This window comes from Oryzias latipes, chromosome 14, assembly GCF_002234675.1.
Source record: "Oryzias latipes chromosome 14, ASM223467v1".
In the NCBI taxonomy this organism is placed as follows: domain Eukaryota; kingdom Metazoa; phylum Chordata; class Actinopteri; order Beloniformes; family Adrianichthyidae; genus Oryzias; species Oryzias latipes.
This window is the reverse complement of record NC_019872.2, coordinates 16,438,187-16,457,586: the sequence shown is the minus strand read 5'-3', so window position 1 is coordinate 16,457,586 and position 19,400 is coordinate 16,438,187. Positions and strand designations below refer to the sequence as shown.

Here is a 19,400-nt window from a genome sequence, read left to right as displayed (position 1 = left end):
CAACTTAGTGGTTAAACACAGATGTTTTTGAAATTCTCCACAATCCATAAATATGAGCCATCATTTATTTCTGAGCCAAGCCTCAGTAAGGCTGACCCAGTTTCCTCAGCATAGCATGGCTCCAATTGACAGAGTTTAATTTATTATCTGTGAAACTTTCCGACTGGATTGTGATGAACAATTATTGGGCTTAAAACATTTGAAGAGGATTTTTTTGTGTTTGTCATTTGTTGTGAGATATTCAGACTTTCTGGGTACTGTGAAGTCACAGAACCTGATCAGAACATTTAACTGTCACTCACCTCCATGCTATGCTGCATTTGCTGTACCTTCTAAATAAACGGGAACACGTAAATGAAGATGGAATAAAAGAGCCAATTTCTCTTAAATATTGTTCAGACATTTGCCTAAATATGTTAAAGAGCATATTCTTTTGAGGTAATCAAACCCATCACACAGAATTGTCACATGAAGACAGTGGTTGTAAGATCTTCAAGTTGGAATCATAAAAAGATGGCAGCCGAAACAAGGCTGGTGTTTATGTTTTTGTTTAGAGCATTGAGAGCTTAACACTGAGCTTTTCAGAAATATCTGAAAAATTGTTGAGTTATTAGGAAATTTAAATTTGATAAAGTTTTAAAAAAAACAACAACTGAGAGTTCCAGACCAAACTGCTCTAAAGAGGGTGAAGAACCAGCTGGGTGAGACATGAAACACACAACGAGTTAACTGCAGAACCACATTAGCCCCAGGGTTTCTGAGGATTCTGGTTAATTTGGGATGACTTACTAGGACTAGGATTTTACATGGAGAGATGTAAAATCCTCCAAGCTCTCAAATTTTGGGATATGTGGAGGATGTCATCTCACAATGGTAACTCTTGCACCCTGCCCAGTTGCAAGCAAAGGCATGCAGAGCAGATAAAGGCCATAACCACAGGTGTACAGGGAAACACCTGCACACATCTAAAAAGGACTTTAATGCTACTAATGCAGAAGCTGATTCATCTATACTCTGGTGTGATCAGAATACGCAAGTTTGTTTAACGAGTTCAAGTAAAAACTAAGTATAAAAAAACATGTCCTTTGGAGTCTTTGTTGAATTAAAACTGAAGTAGGCATAAAAAATTAGATCTATGATCCAAAGCCAAGTTTTCTCATGCCATCGTTTTATTTTATTTATTTTTTTGTTAAGCTGCATCAACACTTAACTAATACATATGGACTTGCTTTTTAAGAAACCCTTCCCTGAGCTGTGTGCAACAATATGTCCATGCTTGAGCTATGTTTATATATGTCATTTGAATCTCTAATGTTATTAAAATATGACGACAAGCCTGTTTAACCACATGCCAACAGATGCAATTTATGCCTAAACAATCCTAGAATATTTCTGAATTCGGCATTTTTTGTGATCTTATATGTTAAGAAAATAAATAAATAAAGCACAGAGGAGGGATAGCTGTGAACTTTACGTTAGTTAATACCATTTCATTTCCTTGAAGATCTATGCTGGACATTTTAAATCCATTTCTGCTCCTGTTCATGAAGTGTTTATTAGGCGCTGCAGAGAGTGGTTGTGGTTTTAGTCAGGTATGTAGAGCAGACAAAACAGCATAAATTAAGATAAAAAACATTGACATTTGTTATAAATGTATACCATTACATTCTATGTTCATTGACAAAAAATCCTTGCGTTGACTTAGTTAAACGAACACCTCTGACTTACTTTGCGCACATAATGTTGTACTTTTTTGTCTAAAGTCAAGCAGTGCAGCTTAGGGAATTTCTTTTTCAACAAATCCTAAATATTCTTAGAGGGATAAAAATTGGCCCTTTGTTTCATACAGTCCATGTTTTTGAGTGCAAGAAATCCTGGAATTATAAGGATTACTGTATTAGTGAATATGCAAATTAAATCTTGCTGTCAGAACAGCCTGGTTATTGACTCAGGTACTCAACCTGTTTCCAGACAAAGTTTTGTTTTGATACATTTACTCAGTTAAAATTGGGTTTTGCAGACGTATAATTCATTTGGAAATGCAGTGTATTTTTCCCATGATCAGAATAATTAAGAAGAAACTGAAAGTAGCACTTCTGAAAACATTTGGAAAGCATTTGTGCAGTGTAGAAGAGGAATTCATGTCAAATTATTTCCTAGCCGTCAGATATAAAGATCTATCTTAATTTTTCAATCAATCAATCAGTCAATCAATCAACTAGTGGGGGTAGGTGTGTTTAAGTTAAGCAGTTTAGCTAGTCAGTTGTTAAATTATTGTTTTATTTTAGATGGAGGGCCCTAAATGTAAAAAAAATAGAACCCTTCTGTATTAACTCAATGAGATTTTGATTAAATGGTGAGCATTGGTATTTGACTATATAGGGAAATAATTGTATTAATAGTTTCGTGTGCAGTTTTATCAGTTTTTAGCAATATTTTGTTTATTTTATTTGTTTTGTCTTTGTTCAATTATTTAAATCTTGCTTCCCTGTCCCCCCGTCAGTCCTAAGTTATTATTTTGCATTTTTGGAGAAAAACAAATAGAAAAATTAAAAACAAACCAATGCTGTTAAGTTTCCCTTCTATATTATTTAAAATGGACTTTACTTTTCCATGTAATTCTGACCGACTAGGACGAGAAACAGTTGACAGTTTTATTCAATTTATCTATTTTTTTTTTGTATAAAATACTTAGGAATTGGTTTATTTTCTGTTATTAATATATACCGGTATATATATTTTTAATGAAATAAGTGGTAAAAAAATCCATTATTCTGGACTGGTTCCAAGCTTATAAACATCATTGTTTACAGACTGACTTAAGAATTTTTGGTTTTATTGCTGTCATCAGCAGACTTTAAACACAAATGCCTGTCAGAATTTAGGGCAGAATGAGAACCAACCAAAGGCTTCAGGGAAAATCAAAGATTTATGAACAGGATTTCTGAAACTCAACTTAGAAACAACAATAACCACTGGGACCTGACAAGCAGGTTTTGATAAAATCTTTAAGACTTTAAATGGCTCTGCTGTAATCCTTTCATATTCTTCCTAACGCACTGATTTCCACTCTAACAAATGCAAGTACCGGTATGTCTTTTCAGGAGCCATCACCGTTTGCTTCCTGCAGCATCACAAAGAAAACACGAACTGTGAAATGGGAAAGAGTTTAGTGGTTTATTCCCACATGCAGACAGGCCGGGGACAATGATCATCATTATTGTTGTGGAAAATTTCTGCATCAAAAACCCGTTAATGGAGCAGCAAAAGTACACCGCTACTTTGACTTGAGAGCTGGGCCACATAGAGGGCAAAGATTCACCACTTAGAGATCAGAAACAAACACAGAGCTTTGTAGCCCACAAGTCTTAACTGCACAACACTAAGGCAGGGAAAGGCAGGAAACGGACGTATCCACAACACAATACAATGAAGAGCACGCAAATGTATGTAAGCTCATGCACACACATACAGCTCCTCTCAAAGGAAAATGAAATGGGGATGATAAATAATAAATAGGAGTTGAAAAGGACTAGTTAATGTTTTATGAATCTGAGACATCATCTCAGAGTGAGGCTGCAGGCTTTTGCCTCTTACTGCATGACACGTGCAAGAATAAAAGAAAAGCAAAAAGAAGGCAAGAAAAATGTATCCCATAATCATCCAAACTTCACTGGAGAACAAGTTTCCACAGGCTAAAAAATAAAATAAAAAAGATTGTGTGTAACCAGAGGAGCATGCTCATAGTTTAGATCAAAGACAGCAGACACATAAAGACACCAAGCTGGCAGGAGAGCAGAGGCAGTGCATTGTGCTGTCGAGATTCCTTCAGTTTTGGCCGCTGTTCAGACCAGGAACTCCTTGTTAAAACATCTGGATGCCTCGTGTTCATCAAAGCTAACAAAAGCATGCGGTTGAGACCAACTCCAACATCAGCACCACAACATTGTACCATGGGTCAGCGTGTCCACAGTGGATGAGAGTGATACAGTGTCACATTTCAGCATGACGAACAATGCCACAGGCTGGTGCCCTTTGTGACGCGCATGCAGACAGAGTGCATCCTAAGGGAGGAACCGGGATCAGCGGTGTGCCGACATGAATACACCCCGCTCACCTTGAATGAGAATGCGAACATCTCGACTGCGGAGGCTGATGTCATTGGCAACCTCACATCTGTAGACTCCGGAGTCATTTCGCTGGAGGGGCCGCAGGAAGAGCAGAGTGCTGTTCATTATTTCCACACCCTGTGGCATTTCACCGTCCAGTCTGGGGCACACAAAAGACAGCGTTTAATAACCAGAGGCATGCAGGCAACACATGTTTTGCCATTTTTAAAAAAAACATCCACGACTTCTGATAATAATCAACTAATTTATACAACAAATGCGTTAATTTTCTTCTGTTTTTGCTCTAGAAATTGTGCATTTATTATGTGATTTCTGCAATTAAAAGCTTCTTTGTTTCTTGTTAGTTCTGCATTATTAGACGGTAAAAAATCCCAAAGCATAAATTAAACAATTCATCTAGAATAGGTGGCAGACAAAAATAGAACCATCAAAGAAAATACAAGACTGTGACCTTTAGTTGGGCCGTAACATAAATTGTCAAACTTAGTTTAGCTTTAAATCTGCTTTTTCTCTTTGTTTTCCTTTAAAATAATGTCATATTTAGGAGCAAAAACTTAATGAGAACTTCCATGCCAAGTTTGAACACTTTTTTTGTAAAAATTTCTCTTATTGATTCTGGATGCCATCAGACATTCAACCAATGTTCTTTAATTTGAGACATTTTCACAGATAAATGAAAGCTGCATTAAACAGACACAAACCTGATCCATCTGAAGTGATGCACCGGCGGGTTTGCGTTGGCTTTGCAAGCCATCTGTACCTTTTCACGGCCCACGTACCAGTCTCCATCGTACCCCACAACTGATATATCAGGAGCAACTGCAACACAGACAACAACCACCAAGTGAGAAAATCTAATTATTTAGGTGATGGAGGATATTTTGAACAATACTAAGAGTGTTTAGTTGATGGAATATGTTTGTAGATTTTTTTAATACTCAATGTCTTAGTTCAGTTTATAACAAATCTTTGAACTAAATGCATCTAAACTACCCATAAAATGGGATTACAGTTGAGATTAATGTTTGTATAAATCTGTAAACTCCAAATATGAACAGTTTCTCAACTGAGAACATTTGGGTTTTAAAGTATGTGGAAAAGCAAATGAAATTAGGCAAAACCTTAAGGTGAGGTTATTAGAGAGTGCACACTAGGAGAAACTCATTTTTTGCATTTAAAATCAGCAATAGCTTATAAATCTTCAAAAAAAATGTTGCTGTTTGTGAGACACTGTGGATTTCAATCAAAGAAAACCTGAAACAACCTTTGAATATAAAACACTTATTGTTTTATTAATTCAAAATGCTTCTATGAGAAGTTCTAGCTGAAACTGTGAAATAATAATAAAAGAAACCCAATTTTGAATCAAAAGTCTGTGCAGTAAGGAGGCACCTACACTGAACATTGAGCTGGTAAGGTATCCTGAAGTCATTCTGCAAGGCTGGGTGACGGACCACACAAGTCAGTGTGTTGCCCCGGACGTGGCGTGTGGGCTGCCAGATGTAGCGTACTTGTGTGCTGGTTGTGCCATTGACGTCATCAAACAACTGTACTTCTGATTGGCCGAACAGGTTAGACTCCCAAGACACCTCGGCGGGGGGTCGAGCTCGCTCTGCGATGCAGGTGGCCACCACCGTCTCATTGCCGCCATCAATCAGGGCGGATGAACCAGCAGACACATAGACCTTTGGCTCCACTGTTATTGACAGATCAGGAAAAAGAATCATTGCTAAAACACTTTTCATCTTCTGAAGTAATTTAATGAAGTCAAAAAGTGTAACTTTTTTCTCATAGTTGATTAGTTTAAAAAAAAAAAAAACACCTCATTTGTTTGTAGCTGGAATTTCCTGAGATGATTTCAATAGTTAAAAGTTTATTTAGGTAGGCACATACTTACCAAGTACATTGACCGTAGTAGAAGCTTGAGTGTTCCCCAGAGGAAATGTAGCGACCTTACAGGTATAGATTCCGACATCAGAAAAGCCTACGTTTTTCAGGACAATGGTGGCATCGTGAGAGGTAGGTGAGCGAAAATACAGGCGGTTAATATATTCTGGGGGGATGGAGGTGCCAAACTCTGGGTTGTACACAGCCACTGTGGCGGAGCCTGAAGGCAGACGGCGCTCCCAGGAACTCTGAGTAAGAGTCAGGTTTTTGCCAACCTCCACCCGGCACTCTAACGTGACGTTCTTTCCCAGAACAGCGCTCACCCGCGGAGGAACCACCACCTGACTGCACCAAGCACCTGTTAAGACACACACATAGAAAAATATGTTTGCCTTCGCCGACAATGATAGTGCAATCAAGTTTAAAAAGTTTAACAACCACTCTGACAACCTGCTGATTAGGCTGAAAACAGTAATTAGCAGTTTGCAAAATTAATACAATAATGTGTAGTCCAGGTTCATGAAGGAAGCAACACCAGACTTTTTATCAGTGAAAGTGATAATAAAGTAATAATTTGACAATGTACTATAGTCCCTCACAACATCGCAGTTAACTTTTCATGGTCTCGCTAAATCTGTTTTTTTTCTCAGTGCAATTTTGCATACTTTTTTTTTTTACAGCGCATTGTGTTCTGCATCCTAATTGGCTCTTGACCTCATCAATCAATGTCCTCTGTGCTTCGTCTCCTGTACAGAATGCTCACCAAATTTAGATAAATCTTTTATCGTTTAAATCTTTGTTTTCATTCTATATTACTAGATTTATTTTTCTACCAAGGTTTGAACTTTAGGAGTTTAAAAGAGAGAAAAGGATGAAAACGTTCATCTCTGTCAGAGAAAAGTGTGTAATGTGTGCAGTGAGGAGTTTTCCAGCCTTAAAACATTTGTGAATCTACTTTGCAGATTTCACCTATTGTGAGTTTTTTTAGAACGCAATTTTCACGATAAACGCAAGACTACTGTATAAATTCAACTTTTTTAGGTTGTTCACTAGATGAAAATAGCAGGTTTAATTAACAAAGATGCATTAAAAGGTTCTCACATAATCCCTACTTTTGTAAAACTCAGCAAGCAACTTGAAAATAACTTCATTTAAAATAATAGAGCATCATAATTCATTAGAGAAAAATCAGCCACAAAAAAATACTCTTAATGAGGAGTGACATGGATGCTGGTTCAAGTCCTTTTACTGGCAGGATTAAAGCAGAGTGGAGCAGACGTCCACCAGTGTTCTGTTGTTCCACTGTGGTTGTTCTGAGCAGTTCCTCTGTAGAAATGTGATCCTGCTGGAGCGTGAACAGGCTGTCCCTCAGGACCTGGATCTTTCCTGCATTTATCATTAAGATGAAATACATGTTTTAATACATCTTAATGTGCTATGAAGGCAAAACACTAAAAACTGTTTGTCAACTTATTCCAAAATCTACTATGGCTCCTAAAATCTAAAGCATATGATCCAATTTTTTGGTGAAAAATGGGCCATCTAATGTTAGCTGAAAATCTGTTTCATTACTATAAAGTTCAGCTTCATCTGATGTCTGAAATCAAACTCCTATCCTGCTAAATGAGGCCATGGAATAAATGCTTTACTGAGGGACTTGGTGTTCTCCATGAAGGAATAAAGTTGAATCCCACTGATCTGAATTTAGAAATTATGAGCAGACTTCTGTCCAAATATAACTGACTGATGCTCTCTGTAACTTGCACTGTCAGAAATGTGGCATGTCTAAAAAGCGAGCGCTCAGTGATTTGCCGAAAAAAGTTGAAGTGATATGAAGGGAACAGGCTGGAATCAGAAGAAGAGGAAGAAAAAAAGAAAGTGATATGCTAATGGGAAGAAGATGACATCATTGCTGGGAGAAGAAAAGAAGGCTGAGGATGAGGAGAGGGAAGAGTCTGGAAAAAAAAGACAGCAAGAGAAAATGCTGGATTGCAGTGCAGAGAAAGCACAAAATATGTGGTGTAAGTAGAAAAAAAAATAGTCAAAGCTTTTGACTAAATCACTAATTAGAACAAGCTGCCAGGAGGACAGAAGAACACGACAAAATTTGCAGCACTGCTTGCCAAACAATTCCAAATATTCTATTGTTGTTTTGCCAAAAACAGCTTTGTCTCCCTTTAAAAAGGCCATGTCCTTAAAGAATTGGCTCAGAGAGTGGAAATTTCTCTGTCCCAAAAATTATGAGACACTAATATCATCCTTTTTTTTTTTTGCCATTTTGGCTGAAATATAGACAGCTTTGGTGAAAATGCTCGAGTTTGTTTGGTTTCACTCAATTTAATTCTCATGAAGCAAATGATCAGATCATAAGACCGTTATTTTGCATTATGATTGGAATTTATGACTATTTTCTCCATGTTAAGACTGAGTAAACACCAAAGCTGGGCCTACAGACAGACAAACAAGAGCAAATGGCAGCTGATCATAACCATAACCCGCTGAATGGTCTAAATTGGTGCAAAATATACTTTTTCTGAACATTATCCATGTTAAATAAAAAGCAGTCCACTATGCAGGAGGCTGCTACTAAGCAGAATTAAAACAATAAAACTTGGCTTTTACCAAATTTGGGAGTAAATGCACATTTCAGAATGTAAAAATACAAATAAACTAAAACTTAAAACGTTTACTTGATCATTTCAGCCATCATAGAAAAGGCTTCAAAATACATAAATATCCAGAGTTAAATATCATTAAATATCATTTTCTAACACGTAAAAAGTCAGCAGCAAAGATGCGTGGTTCATCACAAACCATAAATTATTTCAAATTAAGATAATGTGGTATAGTCAAAGGAACTTTATTTATTTATTCAAATCAAAATTTGAAAGATCAACTAAATTAAAAACCAGGGCCTGAGATAGACAGGGACATGGTAAAGATAATAAATGACTATTCTGCTGGATGAAGAACATGTCAAAGTGGCTTAGAATTATCCAACAATATGGTACCGTCCGCCTAATGCCTTTGTATTCAATCAGTTTTAATGTTGCATACATTATTCATGCACACTCTTGACAATAAACGCTCTGCAAAGGAAAAGACAGCTTTTTAAATAAAGTGACGGAGTTGAAGACGTGGTAAAACTTCATAAACAAGTTCATGTTCTGTTATGAGGAGTCAGAGGAGTCCTCCACCAGTTTGGATTTTAGTTTCCAAGCCTAAAGCTGAACATTAGTCAATCACTAACTTGCAAAGAAAGCCATCTTCAACCTCTTTTTGAGGCAACTAATGATTGATCTTGGTTAGTATGCCAAGAAACTAAACAAACTTGCTCCGACATGGCGGGGTCCATATAATGGCGATTGAATTGACTTCATTTCATTGGAGCTGGAAGCAAGTCACTTTCTGTGGATTCCATCATACTCAGTCCAGTTCTTATAAACAGTCTGTTAATAACACAACAATAATTGATATTCTAACTAATTGGAATAGAGGTTTAAAAAAAAGCAAAAAGGTTCTAAATGGTCAAATATGGGCAGAATGTAAAAGAGAAAGCAGATTATAATAGTCTTACTTGGGAAAACGTGCTACTTGGCAAAAAAACATCAAACAAGCCACAATTGTGCCACAACCTGATCCTCTGGTGTCACAAAATACTAAAATTTAAATGAAAAGAGCAATCATTTTTGTCCATCTGCAGTGCAAATATGTTTAAGATTTTGTCATGAGAAGCAGAAAAAGGTTATTTTAGGGGCCAATAGTGTGAACCAAAAAGAAAAAACACAAAACACACACACACGGAGCAAGGTTTCTCCACACAAAAGACTCGAAGCAAGCAGTAATACAATAAGGGGCCTAAACGGAACAAGTTATGACGTTATCATGTTGAAGAGCCTCCATCAAGTCAATTTTGCCAGAGCAGGGATGTTGACATGGATTTAAATGTATATTGCATAAATATATTGTGCTGAACACATTAATCAGTAAAAGTGTGTGTTTTGGCGTCACATTTGCGTGAATTGATCATACTTTGCCGAAACGGTCATATGTGACCCACATATGAAAAAAAAAAGTCTTTTTTTTCCTAACAGCTTTTTTTGAATGGATGGGATTGGAGCCGCATAAGGGCAAGAGGACAGTAGCAACTCCTGCACTGACTGTGCAATGGAAGAGGTAAAGCAACTGAATTTTTTATTGGTGACATGACAGCAGCCTTACATAACTTTGGCCTAATTTTCTCCAGCTGGAAGTAAAAAAGACTGATGAGAAGAAGGGCAACATCTACTGCATCAGATGTTAGATGCTGCTTCTCTTGATGTAGAAGTAATTCTTTTTTTTTTTTATCCCAGAAAGTCCAAAATCAATACAGTATTTTTGAATAATGTTAGACAAAAAACTTCAATAGCAATTGTCATCTTAGTTTTTTGTTTCACAGACACATTGGAAAGCAGATTATATGTATTCTCGCATCAAGGACACATAGAACACAAAGCACTTTCTCAATATTACCATAACCTGCACCATTTATGAGGCAGGAAGTGTGTCAGTACATGAGTTTTGCAGGGGGATTGTTTGCGTCTGCTAAAGGTGGAAATCCAAGTTATGAACAGTTATGGTGTTGGAATGAGGGAGACGAAAAGCAGCTGTCACACAAGTCTGTGCAGTCAACTGAAACTGAAAGGAAGGTGAGTGATGTTGCAGATCCCATTAAAAAAGAACATGGTCAGAACATGTTCCATCGTGGGATGGGGCAGTCAGGGCAGCAGCAGTTCCTGGACCAGGAGCTGCATCTGTTCTGCTTGGAAATTTGCAATGGGACTGAAGTTTCAAAGAGAAAATTAATCCGAGATTGAATAGTTTAACACAGCGCCAACTGTTTAGTAAACAGTGTTTATCCAATTAGGATTGTATATGTTTTTTGTTTACATATTTAAGTTGCTCAAAGTCCATCAGTCTGAAAAGGTGTAGAAAGAGAATTCCCCAACAATAAAACCTTACAGTTTGAGTGACACTGCTGTTAAGACGAAGCATTATAAGTGGATGTTTTCCATGTTAGAAATGAACAAAACAACATGAATAGGTTTACAGAGCCCCTAAAAAACAAATGGCAGCTGATTTCCAGAAGAATGTTTGTGGGAAAAGTTAGAAATACATTACAAAAAGCAGTCTATCACGAGTGAGGATGCGAACTAGCAGGATTCAGATGTTAACTGGTTAAAGAAAGAAGGTAAAAAGACCATATTAGATGTAATTTAGCAAAAAAGTTGGACAACATAAACCTTTTTACAATATTACTATTAAAAAGCTATGTCAAAAGGTCAAGGCTAGTTACAAGTCTTTTTTAATTTTTTTACTATCAAGTTCAAACTTCAAGGGTAGGCCAAATATAATTTATATTAAACATTCGCTAAATTTATACACATCTATAAAAATTTGTTTGTATTCATATATAAATAAAAAAGCTTTCAGCTACATTTTACCCAAGAATATAGTTTGGATGCCCACCTAGTCATCCTTACCAAAAAGTAGTTCATTAAAAATTTGCCTCCAAGGTAACCGACTGTTGAGCCTTCCTCATTTCCCATCATCCCTCGGTTTACACGCTCTCCCTCTAGTTTACAGCCCATAACACCCTCAACCTAACATTACTGCTGCAACAAAAATGGTGAGCAATATTGGAGCTATCCAGCTGTACATTTTTGAGTCAGATACCAGCTTAAATGAGAAAAATCAAGACGTACATGCATCTAATCGTCTACAAGTAGATGCATCAGAATGGAGCGGAGTAGGGAGCTTGTGGCTTGCCATGGCAGCTTATGTTGCAGCTACAAGCTTTTGCAATGACATTTTTTCATCTGCTCCCGATTCACAGCGATTTGAATTAAGAAATACTCAGAAATGCAATTTGAATCTTCTTTATACATGTACTCCAACATGAGAAATATGCCGCAAGAAAATGTTAAAAACACCAAAATCATGATTTTAATCGGAGTGGATCTTCAGAAAGAACAAAAAAATAATAAAATGAAACTAGATAAAAACTGTCCGCCGAGAAAAACATTCTAATAAATCCCTGAAAATGCTGCAGGCTATTAGAATTTGTTCATCTATGATGGTAAAAGATCTGTGTTGTTTAGTCTGTGCGTAGCTGAAGTAGAAATCCAAACGTTCAGTCTTTCACCACAATGGTGTGCTTTGTCATGAAAAAAATGGAATAATATTGTGGTCATTCTTGTTGAGACTTCAAACTTCTGAATAAAAGAGAATGCTAACTGGATATCAAGGTTATTCTTCTGATTCTCTTTCCACAAAGTTTAAACAGAAGCCATAAAGAAGTGATAACCAAAGTGAAAATACACTTTTGCATCACTTTTGCATATTACCTACTAAAATATTTGGTCTTGATATAGGTTAAGCTTAGTCTGTAATTTGGAGCAAGCAGCATACTTAAAGTGGAGAAAATTAGAAACAAATTACTGGCTTTCACTCTAACCTTTCAGTAGTTTAATGACTTCAATCTCCCATGTTTTCCAAATGTTGTGCAGGCCTTTTGTGGATGCAAGCAAAAACCCACTTGTCAATGTAGTCCTTGTTTACAAAGTAGTCCACCAACCCTTATTAACAGCTGACTGAATGATGTCTAAATGCAGCAAACTAACGAGCAACACAACGCTTTAGAGCCAAACCATGAATGTGGGCCGTCTTTTCCCGACTGTTGACTCTGTAAAACTCATCAACTTGGATTTCCAACACTCACATTCATTCTGCAGCTCTTCTTCATTTTAAGGCATGCATCTTTGCAGATCACAGTCTTCTTTCTCAAAATAAGCTAAAATTAAAGATTTGAGTTCCAGAACAGCCATCATTTACCCTGGGAACACCATGAACCAAAGTCTAAAGAACATGATTGTGGAATAGGAGGAGGATTAATGCAGCTTTGCCTTGAGCAATTACAGGGTAACAATCAATGCCGCAAGTTACTTTTGGTTAGAATATGCTGAAATCACCCAGTGTTCCATTTGCTCTTCAAGTACAATAGTCTTGCTTATTTTCCTCAAATATCTGCACAATTTAGGAACTTAGTAAGGTGTAATTGATGTGTTCTATTCATATTGTAAGAATCCATTTTGAATGCAGTGATTTAAAATGAAATAAAACGTTCTATTATAAGTATACAAAAACAAAAATATTCAAATGAGTTTGCAGAACTTTTTTCTTTCTTAAAGGTGGGTTTCTTAAAGAGTTGAACACCACAAATAAGTATTAACTCATAAAATTCACCTGTCAGACCCTTTCAAAAAACAGAAAAAAAAATGTGTTCATTTTTTTTTAGAGAAAAAGAACATTTCAACCTACCTCATGATGATAAAGTTTTACCCAATAGTTACGAAATCTGCAATAATTTGGGTTAAAATGTAGCAGACAACAAAAGCATTTTAGAATGGCATCCTGTGTGAAGGCAAAAATGTTTATTGCAGCATCACAGTTGGGATAAAAAGTCTACACACATGCAGGGATGTAGAAGACACTTACCACTCGTACTTGCACTAATACATAATGACACAACTATTATGGCAACAAACTGCTTCACACTTAAGTCAATCTTGTAATAAAAGAGCAAACAGTATAAAGACTTTTGGATATAAAGAGCCAAATAGCCAATAGGAAGTTTTAATTTGATGCGATTTAGATGTTCTACTTAAACTAAGGTCTGCAACCTGAGGCTCTGGAGCTGCATGTGGCTCTCTATATTGGCTTTCTAAATAATAATAATAATAATAATAATAATAATAATAATAATAATAATAATAATAATAATAATAATAATAATAATAATTCACAGTTGGAGCACAGTACGGATCGCTTCTGTCCAGTTCTGACAAAAATTGACTCTGGTTTAATTGTGTTTAGTTAGATTTACAAATGAATGGATGCCGACAATACATTACCTCCTCCTACAGTGTCTTCCATTTCAAAATAAAGTCACGCAAAGCTCTGTTAAAAAAATATGACCAATTTAATATTTCAAAAAATATGCTATTTTCTATTTATGTTCATAATCATTACCAAAAAACTGTAGTTTTTTTATATTTATAAAATTAGTAACAATACCAACAAAGCAGTGTCGTAATTTTATAAAGTACGGGTCTATTGAGAATGGACAAATCCTTTGTTCTGGATAGAGTTTGCTTATTTGTTCAGAATCGAGTCCTTGCGATTGGTCTGTATTTAGACTGCCATCAAGCGGCCCATTCTGTTACCAACCAAAGCTAGTAAACAAAACCACGTGACTAAAGATCTCTTCAGTCGTTGGGCACGAACTACAAGGATGGGTCAAAACAATAAGAGAAGGACAGACGTGCGGGGCTTTACAATCCTTATCGGGCCGTTAACTTATTAAAACTTTATATTTCAATTACCAGCTTTGAAAGTCGGGAACAAACTTTTTACATGTTACTTTGGTACGGCGGAGGCATGCTGCAAGCGGTTACTGGCAAGGAGATAGATCTGCCATCTGTTCTTTAACTCAGAGGATGCTAGCAACTGCAGTGATTAGGAGACATCGGGTATGAAAGTATAGGCTGCTTTTAGGATTACGTCATCGCAGCACACACCGCATAACAAAACACAAAAAAAGCATGTAAGACCGTTTGGTTCAGTGGTTCCATGTTGCGGACGGAGGAATCTAAGAAAGAACCAAAGCTCAGTCCAATTGGAAACGAACCAAGACCACCTCCAAACATAAGTCCAAGAGCGGTTCCTGGTCCCAAACCAGGGTCTACTTGGGTGTCTTCAGACGGAAAAATTTGTTACAAAATATCGGGAAAAACAAACTCTGGTTCATTTAAAGCGAACCAAATGTGTCCAGTCTGAATACACCCTGAGAATTTGTCGCTCCTATTGGGTTGTGGTCAGTGAGAAGCTGAGCCACATGGCTCTTAAAATGTTGAAGGCTGCAGACATCTGTACTTCAAAATGTATGCTCCTGGTGAGATTTTATTTTACCTTTGATAAGAACCCACAGTGGCATACAATTTTAAAAGATCTTGTTTGTTTGTCAATCAGATTGCACAGAAATTCCGTAGGACACCAGGAAGGAGAATTGTACAGCTGATGGCAAAGTTTGGACAATCAGAGAAGCTTTTATTTTGGAGGTCTTCATAGGGGCACCACTCCACTGGGGGAAAGTTGGCAAATTTTTGGCAAGTGTTGGTCAACTCTAATTCAACCATTATGAGCTCAGGCTGCACACCAGACATGTGAGACCCTTCTCTCAATCAATGAGGAGGAAGCTGCCTTACAATGATCATCTATGGTGACACGATTCTGGGGGTTCCTCAACACTTTTCCCCCCAAAAGCAGGTGGCGTGACACACAACAGCAGCGCATTCCTTCACGAGCAGTCACGTTTCTCTGATAAATATATCTGAAGCTTTTCCGTCTGCCACACGAACGGCAGCACGAGACAGAGTTAGCTCGGGTGATGAGGGATCATTGACTGAGATTGGGGTTTTATCCACTGCCTGGGGTCATATCAACAGCCGTGGAGGTGGCACGGGCCGACCGCTTCTTCAAGGCTGCAGAATCGAACTTGTTTCAAAGTTTGAAATATTTACAAAACTATAACCTAAAGAAGAAGAAAAAAAAACACTTGACGTATCTCAAAGCCAGCTTATCGTGAGAGCAGAGCTTTCTAAGGGGCGAAAAAAAAACGTCGGCTTTCCTCACAAACTTCTGTGAAACGTTCATTATGGAAAACAAATTATAATTTAAGAAATAAAAAGAAACGTTCATCCATTTATACTCACCTGAAGCAACGTAGAAAATGAGACAAATCGCAACCCTCCAGCGCTGCCCAAGGTAACTCTGAAATGAAGTCGGTACCATTTTCAAAATTGGTACAGTTTCATGCTCTCCCAACCGCACGCGACTCTGAACAGTGCCGCCGAACAGTGGAACCTCCTCAGCAACAACTCCGAACTGCAAGTGGACCATACCATCACCCCATCCCAGAGCGGGGAGCAGGGGAGCACACCTGACAACGGAAGCAAGGGACTCCAGTCACGGTTCCACGTAAACCCCCCCCCACAGATAGGAAGGATCCATTTGAATGCACATTACGTCATCTTTGTTGATAACTCGACATGTATTGATTTATCAAATCACTCCTCTTTTTTATTGTGTGGCATCACCGTTTTCTCCGTGAAATTCCACATTTAACAACTGAAAAATGTTTGACTATTTTATCTTTTTTTATTTCTACCAGCATTTTTTGATATTAAGGAAAGTACAATTTAATGCAATTTGTTGAAAATGGAATCAATCATTCATTAATTTAGTAAAGTTTTAGGTAGACGAAACCAACGTATATAAAGATTTATTACCCTTTACTGCTTGGCACAGTCATTTTGTGCTGCTTAAAATGACTAGAAAATGTAATTATCTATTTTTTTTTAGGTTGATGTGACATGCAGGATACATAAACTTTTACAATTAACCAAATTTGCAAAATTACTAAATTAAAGATGAAATAAAATAGTTTGCATTATGTAATTGGTATTTTTTTAAATTTTTCATTGCAGTTGATATGTGATCTACATTAGTGTAACTTTAAACAGTGAAAAAAAAAATAGATTTTTTGTATTTAGTTATTTTACACTTCTTTATAGCTCTACTTCCAATAAATTACATATTGCTTTTATTAGTGAGATATCAAGCAGTTGGCCTCACTTTAATGTGCAGAGTATTAAATGAGCCAAAAACATCACATTTGTAGTCAATCACATTTGCCCCAAAGCCTTATTCAAATTCGGATTGAAAGCTAACCAGCTCCGTGCTTTTATTGGACTCATGATTAATCTGGGACCTTTCAGTCTATCTGTATTGTTCAAATGATTTTTGCAACAACCTTGAGGCCAGTGTGTCCTGTTAAATCTGTTTTAAAGGAAGACCAGTTGCGTTTGTGTTTTTCATTGTTCTCAAATTTTGTCAGAAAACTCTAGCTTTATAAAGTGCAGCTAATTTAAAATCCAAGGTGATGGTTTAAAAAAAAATTAAAATCAAGGGATCTGTAATTTCTCCATTCATTCCCCTCTGACATTTCAGATGCTCTAACCACAAGCATGAGTTAATCAGCCGTTATCCCCTATTATATCATATGCCCTTAGAAAAGGAGAAAATGTGATTCTCTCTATGTTTGTCTAACATCTATCAATGGGCTATGTGTTAAGAAATCCAGAACTTGTCAAATCCTGCCATGTTTTTTCTCAATTTTGCCATGAAAACCCATTGACAGTTTAAAACAAAGATGATATTTTGTGTTTGTGCTTTTATTTGGAAGCATTTTACAGTATAATACAGAACAGAGAAGGCTAAACTATTTCCTTTATGATAGAACGTAAAGTTAAAACTGCAAAATTTTACACCAAAGCAGCTGCACTGGCTGAGGATGAGTCGGGTGCAGTACTGATAAATCACAACTTTTCTCTGCTGCTCCTGTTATAAACTCAGCGGCTCTTGGTCACCAGGTACTTTTTTTGCACTGGAATGTTTTTCAGCCCTTCAAGTGCTCTTTCACGGAGGCCAGAGAGGTATTGAGAGGGCTTCAGGATTGTGGCAAAGTAAAGATCGCTTAAATTAGTCCACCTCCTGCTCAGATGCTTCCTTTGTTTCGCCAGTCCACACCCCCTCCTCCCTGTTTACCCACAGAAATTGTTCCTCAAAATCCCTGCTCTGTCTCACTCACAAGTATGCATGTGTACTATGAGAAAGAAGACAGGCAAATGCTCCCATCAATAAAATATTCATTATACAGAACAATGCAACTTTGACAAATTCTGGTCAAATCTTTAAACACTCTGGAACAACAGTTCCAGTTTCTGCACTTTAACTTCAGTAAGTATTGCAGTATTTCTTGTTAGTCAAGGCTGACATCTGCTGGTTGAATGCGTGATTTTTTCTAACATGTCAAACATCACATAGGTTTACGTTATTCCAGGGATTTTAATAAATCTTCCATATCTTCTTATGGTCTGAGAAGCTATATATTTTGTTATAAGTATGATAAGATAGTTGGAATATAACTAACAGTAGCTCAACCAGTCTTTTCCTTAACTGTAATTTTCAAGCACACTGTCTTGTTTTATCTGTCTATTTTAAACTCTTGTGTTTATTTTCATTTTTGTTTGAAACAAAGAAAATAAAAAATGATTTTTTTAAGATGAATTAGAAAAAATGCACAAATGTGTTTTCTGTGTTTATTCTAACATTTAAACACACCTGTCCCATAACATTTATTTGTGTCTTTGAGATCACCATAGTGGTGTGCTGGTTAGCACTGTTGCCTCACAACCAGAAGGCCATCGTTCAAACTTTGGCTGGGTCCTTTTTGCGTGGAGTTCAACACATTTCAAAAGCGTGCTTCATAGAATAGTTCAAGACTTTGTTGCATTTGGACTTTTTTGTTTCTGTTGGTCGTGTGATGGACTGGTAACCTGTAGTGGCCTTCACCCTAAGGCAGCTGGGGTTGACTCCAGAAATCTGTGTGATGCTACACAAGATGAAGTGAGTTTTATTTGTTGACGGGTGGATGAGTATGGCTAAAAATACCAGAGAAAGAGATTAAAAGCTTGTATTCTCTATATCGTCCTTGAGCTGACTTCAGAGTCTTTAAATCAGTGCAGCAGTTTGAAAAAATACCTTTCATTTGTAAATGACTCATGAATGGTAACGAGCTAAACAATTCCTCAATAATTTGTTTTTATCATGCATAGCAGTTTCTTCAACTGGTAATGCACATCAAAGTGATTCAAAGATAAAAACTATATAAATAATCAAGTCTATAGCGTATATCAAAGTGTCTTTTGGCGAGGCACTTTATAATGTACTGCATTAAAATTTAAGCATTGATTTTGTGTTGCACAGAACACAACACAGAAATGCGTTGTGAAGAATTAAATGCATACAAAAGTAAGAAGAATTCTGAACCTAAATCCTAAATTTCTGCATTATTTAAAAATGGAAGTAAATTAAATGATTTATTATGTAAAAATAGGGGGGGGCTTGAAGCAGTATAGTGTTGATAACACTGCTTTTTTCTGAAATCGAATTATTTTCTTATTTCTCACACGTAATTATGAATTTTTATCTAAATTCTTTTATGTGAAGATCTAATGATGCAGTAATTTACAAATAAACGAAAACAGAAATAACATTTAACATTATGACGTGTATGACACTAAAAGTGATGGGTTGAAAAGACTCAGAAATCCTTCCCTACACCATATTTAATCTTCATAAAGCACACTGCTACTATTCCACAAAAACACAGTTTGTCATAGCACCTGATAAAAAAAAGAAAATGGAGAAGCTGTGCTTCCA

At 36.8% G+C, this 19,400-nt stretch overlaps 1 protein-coding gene across 2 annotated transcripts in view; it reads right to left on the bottom strand.

The window, feature by feature from the left end:
- Window positions 1-16,040, bottom strand: part of LOC101170697 (nectin-3-like protein) — a 30,996-nt gene extending 14,956 nt beyond the window's left edge. Inside the window, exons 1-5 of one of the 2 annotated variants that reach the window (XM_020708970.2) lie at window positions 15,830-16,040; window positions 6,028-6,375; window positions 5,527-5,826; window positions 4,832-4,949; window positions 4,118-4,269 (exon numbers count right to left, since the gene is read on the bottom strand). In XM_020708970.2, coding sequence (XP_020564629.1) covers window positions 4,118-4,269; window positions 4,832-4,949; window positions 5,527-5,826; window positions 6,028-6,375; window positions 15,830-16,016 — 1,105 coding nt within the window. In that variant the 5' untranslated portion in view covers window positions 16,017-16,040. The remainder of the gene's footprint in view (window positions 1-4,117; window positions 4,270-4,831; window positions 4,950-5,526; window positions 5,827-6,027; window positions 6,376-15,829) is intronic. The other variant, XM_011483629.3, reaches the window with a different exon arrangement.
- Between the last annotated feature and the right edge of the window lie 3,360 nt (window positions 16,041-19,400).